At 41.7% G+C, this 18,525-nt stretch overlaps 1 protein-coding gene across 1 annotated transcript in view; it reads right to left on the reverse strand.

Annotated features, from left to right (window-relative positions):
• Positions 1-1,459: 1,459 nt before the first annotated feature.
• kiaa1549la (KIAA1549-like a) overlaps positions 1,460-18,525 on the reverse strand; it is a 99,771-nt gene continuing 82,705 nt past the window's right edge. Inside the window, exons 15-23 of the mRNA XM_030054127.1 lie at positions 17,420-17,640; positions 15,736-15,868; positions 12,172-12,413; positions 11,763-11,934; positions 9,991-10,088; positions 7,324-7,469; positions 6,952-7,106; positions 6,732-6,805; positions 1,460-5,093 (exon numbers count right to left, since the gene is read on the reverse strand). Of these exons, the coding sequence (XP_029909987.1) occupies positions 6,776-6,805; positions 6,952-7,106; positions 7,324-7,469; positions 9,991-10,088; positions 11,763-11,934; positions 12,172-12,413; positions 15,736-15,868; positions 17,420-17,640 (1,197 nt within the window). The 3' untranslated portion in view covers positions 1,460-5,093; positions 6,732-6,775. The remainder of the gene's footprint in view (positions 5,094-6,731; positions 6,806-6,951; positions 7,107-7,323; positions 7,470-9,990; positions 10,089-11,762; positions 11,935-12,171; positions 12,414-15,735; positions 15,869-17,419; positions 17,641-18,525) is intronic.

The raw sequence follows: 18,525 nt of genomic DNA on the forward strand, positions 1-18,525 counted from the left end.
AGATGAATGACTTGCTGTGATAGATCATTTCTGCAGTGTTTTTGTATGAGAGAAAAGAACGATACTGCCCATCAATAAAGAGACTTTTCCTCATTTGAAGTACATTAAAAATATAAATGAGAAAATAGCGAAAACTATACACTGTTCACACATAATGGTTGACATTATCCAAGGAACAGCCCATAATAGGTATAACAATACACAAAAAATATCCAGCTTAGCAAGTTATTTCGTCCCATATTCAGTATTCAAATATTGTTTTTCTCAAACCAAGGTAAAAAAAAAAAAATTAAAATTAAAAAAATCCAGTGGTATGAGATTATCACACTTATTTCCAGTGGTAATCAGACTAAAGTATATATTAAAAACACATACAAAGAATTTACTTCTTGTGTAAGAAGGACATAAGACACCATAAAAATGCTTAAAAAAGGAGAAAAAAGTTCATGAAAGTATGAAAACATGGAGGATAATCAACTTGTTTCCAATATTTTCTTGAATCAATGGTCATTTTCTTGATCCTAGTGGCCTGATCTGCTTAGAACAAGTGAAACTGTGCTGGAAACAAGTCGGATTATCTCATCCCACTGGCATTTTTTCTTTAACCTTGAAGACGAAAAACAATAATAACACAATATGAAACAATACAATATGAAATATGCACTGATTTCAGGCCTGATGGAGACGGGCACTCCTGTGAATGTGTGAACATTTATTCATCTAACATTTTCTGAAAATAGCTGATCTTCAAAGTGATGTATTACTACTTCCTTAGGTCACAATCAAACACGGGGGTCAGTGCAGTGATGGATAGCTGTTTCTGCTCTAATTTGTAAGAGTGAGACATCACTCCTGCCGCGTGTCAGCCTTGTGAACCGGCAGCCTTCTTGCAAAGCTTGTTTGCAAAATCAAGGTCACTTGGAAGAAGGCTGTAACATCAGCGCAAATAAGCTTGGTTTCCACTTCAGGGACAGATAGGCTTGCCTTGACATGTTTTATTCATTATGCCACCTTAAAACCGAATGTGTTTTACTTCTTGTGCAGCCAGTGGAAATATCAGGAATGCGAGGAGACAACAAATGCTGTTGATTTCTTGCTATAAGCAATTTTCAAAGCTGAAGTGAAGGATCGAAAATCGATATCTGCATAATCAGCCTCCCGCCACCGGTCTGTAGGTTGAATTGGGGATGAGGGGAGGAAATAATCAGCGTGTGCCTCCCTCTAGTGGCGTTTAATGAAGGATAACTGCAGCAAATGAACAAATAATCTGGGAGCAGCTGATAATAATCGAGCTGATAATATGAACCATGTATCAATATCTTTAGATCAGCTCTGGTGTGAGTGGAATGTAAAGACATACATATACACTAAGCTCTCAGGTAGACTAACTCTGTAAAATCACTACCAAACACACACACACACACTCTAACATGCAAAAGAGCAGAAACCATGCGGCATGTGGATTGTAATTTTTCTTTATTGTTTGAATTCACCAAAAAGTTTTCTGCATAACAACAACCAACAGCATTCATCGTTATCGTCACCTCGGCCTCGTGGACGCCAGGGTGACGACAGAGTGACATCATCGACGCCGCCGTGACGTCACAGCACGGTGAGTCACGGCGCGGCTCAAACGGCAGAAGAAGAAAACACCGACAGTCCATCCCAGAGTCCGTCTCCAAACCAACGCGTCTCGCCGCTGACCCGTTTAAAGCACACACATTTGCACATCAACTTATATAATGCGTCAACTCTTTTTAATACTTCTTGTAATGTAACTGCTTAAAAATCAACCAACCCACCCCCCTTCTTCGCTGTGGATTCAAATAAAGGTTAATTAAAAAACATGGATAGTGGCGTTTTTCTCCCTAAACCATAAACGAAGGAGTACATATGATTTCACATGTGATGGTTGCTGCACGGTGGTGGTGATGATGATGATGACGATGATGATGATGATTCAAAGCACCGATAGCACTGCTTGTGCTCATAATGCTCGAGCGCTGTCAAATCACACCTTCGCTTTCTTTTCCCTAAATTATCCACATCTAATATTTATTATGCGCGGGCCTACATTTGGAAAGGGGGAGGAATCTTAAACAACCGCCTGAGCTAAAAGATGAAAGCTGTTGTTTACTAAAGACAAGCTTCCTTTGACAGATTCAGAGTAGTCTTTAATATTCAGGTATATTTGTTTTCTACACTTTGACGTTTCCTTCTTTTTTTTTTGGAATTTGAGTCATAAAATCTAGAGCTCCAAAATTCATAATTTAGTAGAAAAATAAGAAGACAAGAAGAAGTTTACTTCAAAAGGACTTCAGACTTTAGGTAACCACAGGCTACATGACGCCTCGCTCGCTGATCATACGACTGCGGTTGTGGACTTAAAGGTCGGCATTTTCCTAGATATATTGAATCTGAGTATTGCATGCTATATAACAGCACTCTTGCATTGATTCTGCACCTTTCTGCTAAGGTTTAGGATGTTTATCAAAGTGCTAATTTCATATTATAGTAATTTATATCCCATCTCTACATTACACTACTGCATCTCTACATAAGCTCTTTCTCAATCCCTGCCTTACATCAGCTATTTAACATCTAATATACTCTATATATTATTTGGTATACTTTGTCAGATTTGACTTTCCACGAGGAATGTCTTGTCTTAATGCTTGGTAACACTGTATATCTTTAGCTGTTTTAGTCCCACTTGGTGAAGTTCATATATGGCTATAATCTCCTTTTGTACCATCGAAATGATGAGGAGCATTGAATATACAGTGTGCTTATAGGTTTTTCAGTTCTCCTCTCGAAACTGAGGCTAAATATAATTTGGACTTTGTGACATTCTCTGTATTAAAACATTGCACTCTGGTGGCTATTATGGCTATTTGTTCAAACATGTAAACGCAGGGCAAGATCTGCCAAACGACAAGTTCCTTCTTGGTGCACGTGGCACCAAAATTCACCGTCTGTTGTATCTTCTCTGTAATATATCATGTGCTGTGTTGGTAATACAATGCTTGTGGGAGAATATGTTGCGCGTGACATGATATCGAAATGCCGGCACCCTTCTGAAAATATGGGAATTCAAAAACAGCTCAGTTGTTGTGAGACAAACATAACTAAAAGAAGGAAAAATATGGTATCAGAACAATACAGAGCAAAGCGTCCCTCCCACAATACTTGCATAATTCTCTTCAATAGATCATCTGCTATATACAGTAATACATCTTAAACAGACGGCCCATCCCGGCCTGGCAATTCTCTCGAAACAGTACTACACCATAGTCCAGCCACCGAAAAAACTCAACCAGTCGGCCTCCTCATGTCCAAAATTAACCAAAAGTCAAATCCCCTTATACAATAGAATAGTACAGTAGACACCTTTCAAGTAAAAGAACAATTTTTTAAGAATACTGGTGTGATTCACGTCGTCATAACAGACCTGAGTTGAAACCACAAATGAAATCACTCATAATAACATGGATTATTCACTGGTGGGAGCTGTTATCCACGGCGCCATAAATCACTGTGAGGTCATACTTTTTTTTTTGTCGGGGATCAAGTGCATCTCTGGCAGCGCTGGTGCCATTGTTTTACTGAGTGTGCTACACCTCTCAACATTTGTTATTGCCTGTAAGGAGCGCCAAGCGATGACGTCGACTCCAAGGCTGCAAGGCAAGGTTCCTCGATCACACAGGTGTGTTGGAAAAGGATTTCAGACTGTGTTTTTGACCCAGGTCTGTACAACAATCAGCAGACAAAAACTTCCATAATTAGATGATTGACAGAACATAGTGACTAATTCTTTTTCATTGCTGAATCTGATGAAGGAAAAAGGTAAACAAGTAATTTCTTTTTAAAAGTACAGAAATGCCATCGTCGTCATAACAACGCACATCAAAGCCGCCGATTTCTCTGCTTTTACAATTTTTTTTTTTTTGCCTTGAAATAAGGTGAGTGAAGGAGAAGCACTCACTACGTCATTTTTTGTACAGTAACCCATTGAAAATAATCAATGCACAAAAGTAAAAGACAAAGCACACAAATATCCAAAAACTGAAATTGAGACAGCTCAAGACAAGAGATTTAGCTTTTTTTGTTCTTTTCTTTTCTAATCTTTTTTTTTTTTCATTTTTCTTTTTTACCGAAGTTTTAAAATACACATATTAACCAGCTGTAGAAGTTTTAAATAGGAATTTGGATTCATCAAAAAAGCACAGTTTTAAGTCAGTCCAGCTTCGCCGGGCCTTGTGGTGGACCGAGCGGACGAGTCCAGTACGATCCAGTCCAATCCAGTTCAAACAAGGAATAGACTACTGGCCATGGCTGGGGCACTACCATAATACGATAATGCAGCGCTGACTGCCATCGTCTGCTGGGCGGATGGCAGTTTTACTGTACGATGATGCCTGGGGCCCCAAGTAGGTGACGGGCTGCCCTTTTCTCGCTGTAGCACTTACATGTGACTGGACTGCACTTGCCCCGTTCGATCACAACGCTCCCCTCTCCAGCACAAGGCAGCACAGTACAGCTCAGTTCAGTTTAGTTCAGCAGTGTGACGGGCTTGTTGTTGTTTTGTTGTCATGTGGTGGTGCCTCGGGGTCACCATACGAGAGGCAGTCTACATACAGAGAGTAGAAGGAGGGGCCTGTGGGGCCAGTAAGGGCCGATGAGGCCAGGGGCTCAGGGAGCAGAGAGAAGAAAGAGAGAGAGAGAGAGAGTTAGAGACAGAGAGAGAGAGGAAGAGAAAGAGAGAGAGAGAGAGAGAGAGAGAGAGAGAGAGAGTCAGTTATGGCTGAGCGTTTGCATTGTCAAGAAGAATGAGGAGGAGCTTCGACGAGGAACAGCGAGGGCTTACGGAGGTAAAAGGGGGTTTCGGGTGGGGTCAGGCATGAGGACGGGATTTGAGGTGAGGTGGGACAACAGAAGATGGCTGCTGTCACGGCCGGGCCAATTGAGGAAAAAGGGGGCACGGTGAAATTCAACAGAAATGAAGGAGGGAGGCTGGGAAAGGTAAGGTGGGGCGATGAAGCTCCAGAGAGTTTTCAGTGAGACCGAGGTCCTCTGCTCAACCTAAAGGACACCTGGAGGGAAAGAAAAGCACCATGTGTTAGAATATATATCGATATATCAACATGTCAGCATCATGATACTGATTTGACATTGTCTGGGATTTTGTTTGGGATATTGTAACATGGTGATATGGCATAAGTGTTATTTAGTCTTGGTTTAAAGGGCGAAATTACAGTAAAGGAATGGGATTTTTCTTATTTACTTATGAAGCTGCTGTAGCTGTTTTTTTATTTGAGCTTGATCATCATATTCACATCACTAATGACTGTTTATAAGAAATATCATATGTAAATATCTTATGAAAGCACCAACATCATCACAATATTTATACTGAGGTATTTGGTCAAAGATATCATGGCATTTGATTTGTGTCCAGTACAGATGTCAGTGATGTCAGTGCCTGGTCCCCTATTTCCTCAGATTTTCATTTTTACCAGATTGAGATCATTTATAGATTTCTGTTTCCCCGTCTGCCTGCCCTGCTGAACATATTTTCCATGCGAAGGCGTGAAGGTGAAAGACAAATGTTTTTAGAATCAAAATCTGGAGCTCTAAGGGGCAATATTCAATCATTCTGCTGAAGAGACACACAAATAATTGGGACCATTAATAAGTTAAGCTCTCTTGTTTAAATTCAGATGGATCCCACATATTTCAGTGAATTACAACAAATTGATGGTTGGTAAATCTGTGGAGCTGGTGAGTACAGACTTCACGGTGCGAGGCAGGCTGAGGGAGAGTACAGAAGCAAAGTGGTAGCTGTGATTTATTCAGTAAAATGAAGCCTGTCAAAAATATCAAAATGAACTTAAACATTATTAAAGGCCGACGTTCTTATAGTTGAAAACTGTAGCTCAAGTGACCAAATCACCATTTTTTTTTTCAAATCTACACTGCTTGCCAGTTAATTATAGAACTGATAGGTTTAGATTTTACTGGTTTACTGGTTAAAGCATTGGCAGCTCTGCCTCCGAGCAGCGCTGCAGCTTTTTGATGCAATCAGCGCTGAGCCTGTGGCCTCAGGCTACTCTGCCATCCAAACCCCAAACTATCAGTGATCATGCTTTTGCTCTTGATGCCTGGTCCCTGGAACAACCTGGCAAATTATTTTATACAAGTTATCATTTAAATTCCGGTTTAAATGCCTGACATTTTAACTTAAGTTAGACCTATCCTCGTTAATTGTTGGGTGGGATGGGTCAGTCTGTTTTAGCCTGGTAGACTTTATGTATTTCTACACAGAACTCTTGCAAAATGCATCTTGGAGTAACTCTGCAGTATGCAACTTTCCAAATTTGTCTTCCCCTTCTGGCGTTAAATTGAATTCTGCTGAGGCGAATGGCTTTCAAACCTTCACATGCAAAGAAGATCAGGAAAAAAATCTTTGACAGTCATAGAAGTGTCAGATAAGCCAATTAGCCATGCTGTAATTTCAATTCTACAATTCCAGCACAAAACTGTGACGTGCGGTTGGTTAGAAAGTTTTCAACACCTGAGTCATCACCTCAGTAATTGTTTCCGGCATGTCTTTGTGAATAAATACACATAACACTTCAACTAGTCTCTGGAAAATCAAAACAAAGAACCGTGGTCAGTTGTTTGAAGAGCATCAACATGTCAAACATCAGCGTTGAGAGGAAGTGACCCACCGAGCTATCTGCTGTTCCTGCTCGGTGTCAGACACAGACTGACTTCAGCAGATGGTTTCAAGATGACGTGAATTCTGCAGGGAGAAGTGGAGGAACGGGTTCAGACAGGACTCTTAAACAGCAACGCTCCAGCAGAAATGGGTTCAAGCATATCAGACAAGAACTCTGTGTGTGTGTGTGTGTGTGTGTGTGTGTGTGTGTGTGTGTGTGTGCGTCTCACCGGTGTGTCATTCCACTGCCGTGGGAGGTCTTCAGGCTCAGGGGGGTAGGACATCCAGGAGGGGCTGCGGTACGAGGACGGCGGTGACATGACAAAGTAGTCTGAGTACCCCGGGCGATTGGCTGATATGGCGTAGACTGCTGTCATTGGGTTTCCTGCAACACATGTCACAGATGAGGGGCGAAGCGGAAACTGAGTGAAGTGTGTGAGCTGCACACACAGAGGACGCAGCGTTTCAGGGCCAAACTCACACACCAACTAATCCATCACTCTTTTTTATTGCCCCATCTAAACTTAGGCCTGCACTCCCATGCCCCACCCCTCCCTCACTCACACACAAACACACACACATACACACACATACACACACACCTGAGTAGGTGGTGATGGACTGGTCAACAGTGACGGCAGGGAAGGGGGCTCTGGACAGCGGCAGGTAGGGGGCGCCGTTGTGCTGCTGGCCCTGCAGCTCCGAGGCCTCTGAGACTCGAGGCTTCAGACTCACATCGGGGGTGGAGCTGTTGATGGTGAACAGATGTTAAACTGCTGGACTTTAAACCAGTGGTTTTCAAACTGGGGCCCGGGGACCCCCAGGAGTCCTCAAGGGGGTTCCAGGGGCTCCTGAGCAAAAATAGGAATAGCTAAACTTCACTGTTATTCACTGTTAATTTATTTAATTTAATTTATTTTTATTTATTTTAAACTGTTACAATGCAGAAAATGTATGAGGGATCATTTTAACATTTTTTCCTTTCTGGTTTAATCAAATCAGTTTAATTAATTAGTCAGTGTTCAAGTATGACATCTAAACAATTTAACTCTTTGAAACTTCTGAAAATTCACCTGATTTCTTTCAAAAACATAAAAGTAAAAAATTAATGGAACATTGTTTTAAAAAAAATAGATAAAAGAAATTACAAGAAACTTAACACAAAATTGGTGAGAAAATTCCAGATAATTAGCAAAAAGATATTAGAAAATCAGCAAATACATTTTTTAAAAAATATAAGAAAACTAATTATGAAAATTAAATATTTACACATCATCTCAGTGATGAGGGTCAAGGTCAGGTTTCTTGTGTTTAAATGCTTGTGAATGGCTGTTAAGATGCCTTTCACAATCATTTAGTCATTTGCATTAGAACTTGGCTTTGACACCAAATTCCCTTGATTTTCTTCAAAAACATGGGAAAAGATGGTGAACCAGTTAGAGAGAAATGACTCCAAAATTAGTGAATATTCAAACTGAGAATGAAATTTACAAAAAGGTAGCAGCAAAAAATAGAATTAGCAAAACATGATTGGAAAATTAGTAAAAAAAAAAAAAAAAAAAAAAAAAAGTAAAAAAAAAAAAACGAATAAAAAAACCATAAGAGTATCAAATTTAATTTAAATTAAATTTCACAAATTTGTCTTTTGAAAGCATGTCATACCTAACACCAACCACAATATCTCTCAATGTAAGGGTCCCTAAAGAGCAAAAGTACTTCAAATGGGGGTCCTTGTCTTACTTAAAGGAGCTATCAGCTCAAAACTCAGTATGATGGATATAATAGGAAGAAGAGGAGCAACAACAAGAGATATAAATCACTGTACCTTAGTTATGTTATACATGCATGTGAATGTGTGTGTGTGTGTGTGTTAGAACCATAAACGAGCAGCTAAACCAGATTAAGATCTCACAGTAGATCTCATCTAATGTAATCTGCTGCAGGCGATTATTACCAAGAACATGCAAAATGTCTTTGTTGCGCAGATTTGAAAAAATAATTCTATATATATATATATATATATATATATATATATATATATATATATATATATATATACACATATAAGTGATTTATACCTAAAGTCCAACTTGTGTTTTCAGTGGGGCGGCCATATAAAAATAGTCATGCCCTGTCAAAATGTTTTCATAGTGGTTTAATGGTGCAGAATCCATCCCTGGCGGTCAGGAAATGCTGGATGTGTGTTACACTGTGCTACCAGCCCAGACAGAATGATGTCAGTCCCAAAGCCCAGAATCTTAATGCGCCATGCCCACTTTCCCTCTCAGCTCATTTCTCAGAGTGAATACTAAAGAGGAATTAAAATGCTGCACTGTGAGCACCCTTGGACACAAAGCATCTGGTGACTGATACGAGCTGACTGGTTAGTTAGTAACCATACCCAAATGCCACTGACAATTTTATCTCCAATTTAGCTCCAATTTAAGACAAAATGAGTAAGAATTTGAGAATTTCAATACCAAGATAACCCTGAATATCGAATGATATTTAAATGACATCTTGAATATCAAACTGCTGTTTTTCAGTGGTTGTGCAGCTGCTGTGATCTTGCAGAATTGTTTCAGATGCTCTGCGGCACATCCTTGGTGGAACAGGTTTTTCATTACTTGCTAACTTTTACCACAAGATGGCGAACACGCGCCACCAGGCAGCTCAAAGAGCTCAACAGTCAATCAGTCTCTGCAGTGCTAAAGTGCCCGGCAACACGGTGCACACAGCAACAGCATTTAAATGAAGGAGCTGCTCAGTTCAAATGATGCAGACTAACATATGGGCCTCGCCCACAGTAACAAGAGAGTGAATGAGAGAGAGAGAGAGAGAGAGAGAGAGAGAGAGAGAGAGAGAGAGAGAGAGAGAGAGAGAGAGAATGGGGGGTAAGGAGAAATCAGTCAAAATGCTGCTCATTAACAGTCTCTACCTTTTATTTGCCTTTTTCCCTTCATATCTCCTGTGTCATCTCCACTGATACTTACATATTTACACCATGCAGGCATTAGTTTCAGCGTTGCATTTTGACTTTGCACCCCAAATATAATTATGAGCCATATGCTCGACACAGTGGAGGTGCTGCAGCTTGATTTCTCATGAAGCAAGACAATTATTTCAGTCTGAACCACAAAAATCTCTTTAGCTACTTGAACCTCATCTGGTTTGCTGTGTTTGCCTCAAAGTTATCTGCCCATTGTGTGTGTGTGTGTGTGTGTGTGTGTGTGTGTGTGTGTGTGTGTGTGTGTGTGTGTGTGCTGTACCGTCGTAGCGAGGTTCCAGGCGGTGGCCCTGGTCGTGAGGGAATCAGAGGGGGTGGAGACCCGATGCCCATATCAGGGAGCTGGGTGAACCTGAAACCCTGCAGCAGTCATAATTACAATATAGGTTGATAATTTGTCAGAATTGAACATTGAATAGAATAATTCACCAGTTCTCAATGGCATTGCTGTAAGGACTGACTAAAGTATAAATGCAGGGTACAACAACACAATATTAAGAGCCAGAGGAATCAGAGATGGCATTCATAACCCACACACAAACTGAAGCTGCAAAGGAAAGTTTTTCATATTCATGCATCCAAATGGCAGCAAGAAGTAATTTCAAATATTAGAGAATTAAAAAATGAGGAATCATGTAACATGATATCTGCAAACTGCATTTCTTAGACCTAAATGTGTCTCTTGCTGGCCTAACTCGTCAGTGTTGCTGTCCTGCACGCTTTTTTAGTGCCTTCAGGTACTCATCAGAAACACCAGATTTACCGTATTTATGAGTTTACCAGCACAGGAATGTCGCTTTGAACTTGTAATCACAAGTAAAAAATTGTTGTGATGTTTTTTGATTGCAAAAATCTATTTAAAAAGTGGAAGAGAATGAAAAACATATAACTGATCAATCATCAATGCTCTTGATTCTGCCACTGATAAAATAAGCAATTTTTCAGTATTTGCTTTTTGTAATAATATAACGTCAGGTGTCAAATGGAGTCTGTTTTGCATGCTTGTCAAGTTGTATGCAGCAGGTACAACATCGGAAATAAGAGTTTCTGACTTGCACGTAAACGCGGGATTTGCTCAAACTCTTTATGTGACTTATGTGCTACAATAACAGGGGTTGCAGAGTGCCCCCCAGTGTGAACGGGCCAAGTCTAGAGGTTAACTGTAGATCTGCACAACTCGCACACTCTCACCTGATTCAGCAAACTTAACCCTAACTACACTCATCAAGACGGTCCATTTGAATCGAACACCTACTACTCACTAAGAGCACACAATTAGTGAACACTTAGTGTGGTTTTGTGATTTGTCATTTTGGTAATTTATTACATGGCTTTGTGAAATCCTCAATTCTGATTGGTCACTCACCACATTCTGTGGTGTGATATTTCTGATTAATAACCGTAATCACATGACTGACAGTTGCTATGGACGGTCACTTCCAGCAGGTCTGATAAGTCACCACACAGAGAGTCTGGTTCACACCATTAATCAAGCCATGTAATGACAGCACCTACTGCAGCTGTTACTGCATGGATGTAAGTTTCAGTTCATACAGGGAATGTGAGAGGTTTCATTCATGGTCGGAAGCTGAACGATCACCACGAAAGAAAAGAGAAGCAGAAGAAAGCAACAAGGAGGAAGGTAGCCTACAGTGTGGAGCCGGCTAGCTGAAATGTTCACCATGCTCTTCTCAACAAACGCTTTGCAAATTTGGACCTGAAGGCACAAAACAGTAAGGTCTCTTGGTATTCCCATGAAATAGGGCAACCAGGTGAAATTCAGGTGAAAATTAGGATCATTTCACAAATCAAATCTACTTCAGTCATGAGGTAGAATTATGGATGAAGGGGAGTCTTGATACAACTAACAGATTACACACTAAAAAACAGAATCAGCACTGATTTTAATTTTAGTTTAGCAAAATCTCTACTTCTCACTGCCATGTGCAACACTGTGCTTTTGTTTCTGTTACTTTGCTATTCTATTCTAGTCTTGACTCCAGCCTGTCACATCTTCCTCGCCCCGCTGCTCACCGGCTTGGGCAGGCTGCACTGGTGCACGTCCCCGTAGCCGGCGGTGCTTCTTTGCCTGCCTCCACAGGGGTGGTTCATGGTGCCCGGGGCGCTGGTGACCCCCTCGCTGTAGGGGCTCGTGTGGGACGGGTTATAGGCGCTGTGGGCATGGTGGTGGTGGTGGTGGCGGCTGCTGGTTAGAGAAAGGAGTGTCATGATGAGGACAAATTGGAGCCAAAAAAATGTTCAAATCCTGTCTTTGTCCTCCCTGTGTCTCCATTTTTTCCTGACTCTCTCCACTGTACTGTACAAAATGGCCAAATGGGAAATAAACATGGAAACTGATGTAACATTCTTCCTACACACTAATGTATATAATAAAGCAGATGTGCAGAAAAATAAATTATCTTTAAAAAAAGGAGATATTTACTTGGTCGGAGGGGAGGGGGGGTCGTGATCCGGAGGTGCCAGGCTGAAGGCGTTGCCTAGCAACATGTGCATCTGCGTGCGGACCTCGTCAATGGAGGGCTGAGAGCTGAGTGTGGAGGAGTCGGAGCCGCGGTGAGCTTTCACCCCCAGACTGCCGTTCCCGGTACCGGTGGATCCACCACCGTAGCCCAGGGAGCTCATCAGACGATCCACGTTGGTCTCCTCAAACGGTTCTGGTTCTCCCTGTAAAACACACACACACACACACGCACACACAGCAGGAGATTTGTCCATCAGTCATCTTACAAATTCATTGATGACACCTCTGACACCAAAATCATCCTCATGTCTCTGGTAGATCATTTGCAACACACTGTACTTTAGCATACACTATGTTGATTGACGATATGTTACTCATGTTGTTCCATATGAAAACAAAACCTCTTATTGCCTGCCATGTGGACATGTGTCTGTCTTCACATAAAAAACAAGACAAGACAACCAGTATTAATGCTATAAATAAAGTAAACAACAAAAACAGATGATATCATATATACTGTAAGAAAACGGACCTTTAAATAATAATGTTTTAAGTGGTTAAGTTATATTAAGCAGCCTGTAGATTTCATAAGTTTAAAAAAAGAGCTCAATACAGCAGATGGTTGTACTTTTGAAAATATTTTAAGTGAGCATGTGCTCAAGTTCAAGTCTCAGATTCAAGTTTATTTACAGCCACATAATCGCTGTTTACAGTCTCAAAGGGCTTCGCAGGCCACAGCTGATGGAAAACAAGTGTGCCCGTCCGCTGTGCAGTCATCTGGAGCCGCACACAGCCTCCCACCAGCCACCGACTCCACGGCATGTGGGTTTCACCAGTTTACACAAATAATGCCTGACTTCATATCATCACTTACCACTCAGATTTCAACTGCCTAAAGGTCACTTTTCTCACTCTGAGATAACACTGGCTGTATACTATCACTCATCATAGTGCATGCTAAGACTACAGACACAGATGATTTTGGTGTTGCTCAGCTTTTATCAGGAAGGTGACAAAGAGGTCAGTCTCCCAAAACAAGGTGTGGGCGAACGCTGACGTCTCACGAAGTTAAGGACACAGCTTCAATTTCCTGGTAAACTGTGCGGTAAAAGGGAGGGGGATCAGCCCAAAATTGTATTTAGGCTTTCGTACTCCAGACTAAACCATTTCTTTTCACATTTCCACCTCAAACATTAGAAAGCGTTATCCCTCCTCTCCTCTAAGGACCGTCCTCTACTGCAATAAAGGTACATGGCACAAGCACAATCAAACGCAATAGCATGAATTTTTAGAGGTATGATACAGTTTTGAACACAATGTGATTTCAGTTTCCATCACATTTTTTTTCTTCTGAGATTCTCATGATTTAAAAGAACTAGGAATATCTAGAAATGAGCCAACTCTAATTAGCTCTGGGCTTCCCGTTGGAAATCTGTCTGTCCCTACATAGGACAGAGGTAAAATACTGCCACATTTAAATATTAACACACTTAAAAATATGATATGACACAGAAAAAAGACATGCCTCCGCACGTGCAAACACGCACGCACACACCCAGTGCTATCCATGTGCCATTTCAAAGGGTTCAGCGCATCCAAGGCTATTAAGCGCTATCGAGTTTCCCATCTGAATCCGTGAACAGGCTGTAATCATATTCAGAGTCATTGACATTCAGCTAGGTAGCATGGCTGCTGCTGCTGCTGTTACTGCGGCGCGGGCGAGAGGCAGCATGAAGAGATTGCACTCTCGCTCCTGCCTTCTCTTCCCTCGTCATCCGTCTGTCTCCATTTTGTCTGTTTTATCTCCCCGCGTTTCTACCTTTCTCCCGCTTTTGCTGTCTTCAAAGCGAGGGAATCCTTCTTTCCTCCTCTTGTCTAATCTTTTCTGATTTCCCTCCCCTCTTGCTCTCACCCTCTTTCTTTCTCTTTCTACGTGCCGCAGGTTTATAAAGTTCAGGGAGAGGTAATTTATTAATCCTGCAGGTGTGAACTAAGAGCTGAATCATGTGAAGAAGAGAGTCAAAGTGTGAGTAAGAGAGAGAGGCGGAGGGAGAAGATTAGCATTACAGGTGTTGTCAGAAGATTATTTCACTATTTCGACAAAGTGACAGCTTTATTTTGCCACAGCCATATTGTGATCTCATTTGGAGCAAAGAGGGAGGGAAACGCGGAGAGGGGAGGACAGAAAGATACAGCATAAAAGAAAGAAAGAAAAAAGACTTGAACAAAGAAATTCCTGCCCTCATCCTTCTATCTATCTGTCCTCACCAATTTTTGGTATTCCTCTCCAGGCCTTTCTTTGCTGCACCATCAAGACAATGAGGCGCCCATCTATCTCTATGTGGCTCAAGCTGTCAGCGCGGAGGCCTGAGCGGGTGTCCTGAGGTCTGTTACACAGTCAACTTCAAAACTATTCTCTTTTTTTTTTTTCTGTCTTCAAAGCTTCGCCTGGTCTTGCTGCAGGGCGTGTTTCTGAACTTGTGTTCCCGCACAATGCCATCCGATCCCTCAGGTCCTCCACTCAGGGGCCTCTGCCAGTCCCAAGGTCCCAGCTAAGACTTATGGGCGACAGGGCTTTTGCTGTGGCGGCGCTAAGACTGTCAAATAGCATTGGATCAGCCCAATCCGTCAAAAGTTTTAAAACTCATCTTAAAACCTATATTTATTCATTGGCATTTCACTGCCTCTGACACGTCCTTCCATGCTCTATTGCTCTTATTTCATGCTCCTGCTCTGCCTCCAATTCCTCAGTTTTGTAACGCCCCCTATTTTTGTGAGGCACTTTTGGTACACACTGGCTTTGCATTTTAAAGAGCTACATAAACAAAGTTGGGATGACTTGAGTTGACTTTGACTTCAGAGGACAGCAAACAGGTCCATCTCTCCTTCTCTCCCTCCATCTTCCATCAGTCCATTTACATGAACACTGATAATTTGATCATAATTAGACTGAGGCAATAGTCCAACAATGGAAATGTCTTCGTCTGATTGCTTTGACCGCGTTAAGGTCATAACTGGTGTAATCATAACCCCCGTTAATTTTGCTCAATCATTCAATTTATTTGGGCATGTATGCGCATATTCAGCAGCAGCATGACTAGAGCTAGTGGTGCTCACAAAAACAATCAATTTCTCTCCCCTTTTATCCAGCCGTTGGTTTCCATTCATTCCACGACGATATGAAAATGAACTTTCAGAGACTTCACACTTTCTTCACTCCAGTATTCCCTCACTGTAATAAAGTCGTCCACATTAGTTTTCCTAAAAGCAGCAGCACTGTTTGGTTTTGATGACATGAGATTGGGAGGAGCAAAAAGGTCCCTCCGCCAGGGAAAATAGTCCCTGGGGAAGCATTTGCTTTCCACAGCCAATCATCAGTCCTGTGGTTTATGAATGCTGACGACTTTGTTAGCTGCAGAGGCTGAACATTTTGAGGTGGGTCAAACTAGTAACTACATTTGGCTATTCACAGTAATCAAATTATTAGAGTGCATGTAAACGTACTGCATGTCTCTGGCTACTCACATCGTAGCCGTTGTTGCGGATGCCCCTCCTGGATCTCTCCCTCAGCACCAGCAGGTCCATCTCCGTCTCCACGGGGCTGGGGCTGCTGAGAGACTGGCGGCTCCAGTAGGTGGGCTCCCTGGGGTGGGAGTACCTGGTGTGCCCATGGAGACAAACACTGTCAGCACTGCAATGCTCACAAATGGTGACATGATGCTCTTGTACCTTTAGGTAATCCATGCGACGATTCGCCGTCGTGTGACTCAGCATTATCTGGACCATGGTGATGGAAATGGAGAAATCCTAATTCTGCATTCTCAGTTCACGGTCAGTACATGGGTGGCTAAGTGTATGAGTGTGTGAGGTTTAAGTTTTTGTTTTGTTTGGTTTCTTGATCGCAAAGTTATAGCAAACAAATTCGTAATGTAGCATATTCAGCCAGATAATCCAGCTGAACTCAATGCACTATTCGACACCTTCGGCCTTTCTCAGCTTGTGAAGGAGCCCACTCATTCCCAAGTTTATACTCTGGAGTTCATCATCACTCAGGGCATCAACACTGATCAAGGATTTGGCTCTACCAGATCATCTGCATATGTGTGTGTGTGTGTGTGTGTGTGTGTGTGTGTGTGTGTGTGTGTGTGTGTGTGTATGTGTGTGTGTGTGTGTGTGTGTGTTACATCAAATGCTCATATCAGAACTGCTGCTATGTTTAGGCAAGCAATATCAGTGACCTCTTCTGAAATGCCGATGCTCTGCTGAACAACTTCATTTCCAAAACGCTGAATAATTTGAATGATATTGCACCAATAAAGCAGAATACATTCACTTATAAACAGAAAGCACCTTGATCCAAATGTAAAGCTATGGAAAAAGGGAGCGTAGGAAAAGTGGAACCCAATCATCCATCACCAATATTATTCAACAGTGCCCATCAAAAATGATACCACTGCCAAAGATATAACTATTATAATTTAATTATCATTGATTTATATAAATTGTACTCTTGTCACCCCTGTTTTACAAAAGCAATGAGCTTCATTCTGCCCAACAGTGTCCCACAGCGGCAAAGAACGGCCTCTCATGGCTTATGGTTTAAATAATATATGATGGAATGAAATGGAATAATAATGGAATTAATGGAATTATTCATGATATTCAATAATGCAAGTTGACTCCACTCTGAAAGTCACCTCTAGTCCTCTAATCCTGGGGTTCTCAAACATTTTCATATCACTATCAGCACACAGTTAATATGATTTTTGTCCCAGGACAGCCACATTGGGGAATTTTGTTCTTCAGTATTGAACTGTAAAATTGCAGTGAAGGTGTGGAGATTGGAGCGGCCAGAGAGAATCCTGCAATCACAATTCCCCCTTGAGCTCTGATTCTTCCTTAAATTTACCTTTAAGTAGCTTCATAGTTTGAAAACCTTTTTTTTCTATAATGTATGACAATGTCACATCATTTATGTTTGACTGACCACACTTACATTGAGTTAAATATTCAAACCAAGGATGCCATTGTTTTATGGCTGCAACAGAAACTATCTAGACATCTTGTGCATCGTTTTATACACATTTCCCTGGAATTGAAACAACTAGAATTTAACATTGAGCTCTGTGGGTTTGAACTAATCTTGGTTGCAGAGCGTGCATTTGTAATGATAGAACCAACGATAGGACGGGCAGAGTTGAGCCTGTACCTCTTATGACATCCCGCGAATGAAGCCCTCTTCTCCTCAGCCGTCATTGGCTCTTTGCCCCCGTTGTCGTGCCGACCGTGCCTTGGGTCGCGGTGACTGTAACCGTGGCTGCCGGTCTCAGACAGCGAGAACTCCCCGTAGCCCTTCCTCCTGGCCTTCTGCCGCAGCTTGTTCCTGTAGTGCTCGATATCCGACTTCTGCTTCAGCCCTCCGTGATTTGCCTGCCCAAACACAAAGTTTTACAAGGAAACACCGCTCAATTTAAGTAATCAAATGCTCTTGTCCAAACACCTTGGTACTAGAAGAAAGTCAAGTGCTCTTACCTGATTGCTGTTTTGATTTCTGAGAAGCTATCAAAATGTCCCTGCGTCCTGTAAGTACCGTTCCGGTACACAGATTTACAAAATCATCCAGGAACATAATAGTTATAATTAAAATGACTTCAGCTGGCAGTCGGTTGGCCTTCTCTTACGCCCCTAAAATCCATCTGCCTTTGTATTGCTAAGCCAGTTCAATGTGTCTCACCAAACATTCACTATAGCCCAATAATGAGAGAGTTTGTCTGGCCCTGAATGTGATGTTTTCTGCCAATGTGCATAGATCAATTGCAGATTAATTGGAAAACCTGAAAGCGCTCGAGGGAATTTCCTGGGGATATGTTAATAGATCGAGGCACAATTCATCATCTACTATTGTATATCTGTCTACGAGTTGTCCTGGGCTTGTGGCGGAAGAAGAAGGACGGGGAAAAGAGTGAAAGGTAGAGGGAGGTGGCGGGTGGCAGGAGAGACAGAGGAGGAAAGGAGGAGGATGAGGAGGGAGGAGGCATAGTGTTTGCAGGAACAGCGGCTAAATTCTGAAAGTATAATATTTCAGCGCAATGTATCCCTGAGGAGGTGTTATGATAATATTACAATACAGGAAGGGGAGGCTAACAGAGGCCCGAGGCTGAGGGATGTAATATAAAGCAACAATACAACTCCAAACATAAGCATAAAACATAAACAGGAACTACACTTTTTATTGTCTGGCTGGTTCTGGCGCCTCTCTGAAGTATAGGCTGTAATATAAGTCTAAATCAAAAAAAAAAAAAAAAAAAAAAAAAA

The sequence above is a fragment of the Myripristis murdjan genome, chromosome 6 (assembly GCF_902150065.1).
Source record: "Myripristis murdjan chromosome 6, fMyrMur1.1, whole genome shotgun sequence".
NCBI lineage: Eukaryota > Metazoa > Chordata > Actinopteri > Holocentriformes > Holocentridae > Myripristis > Myripristis murdjan.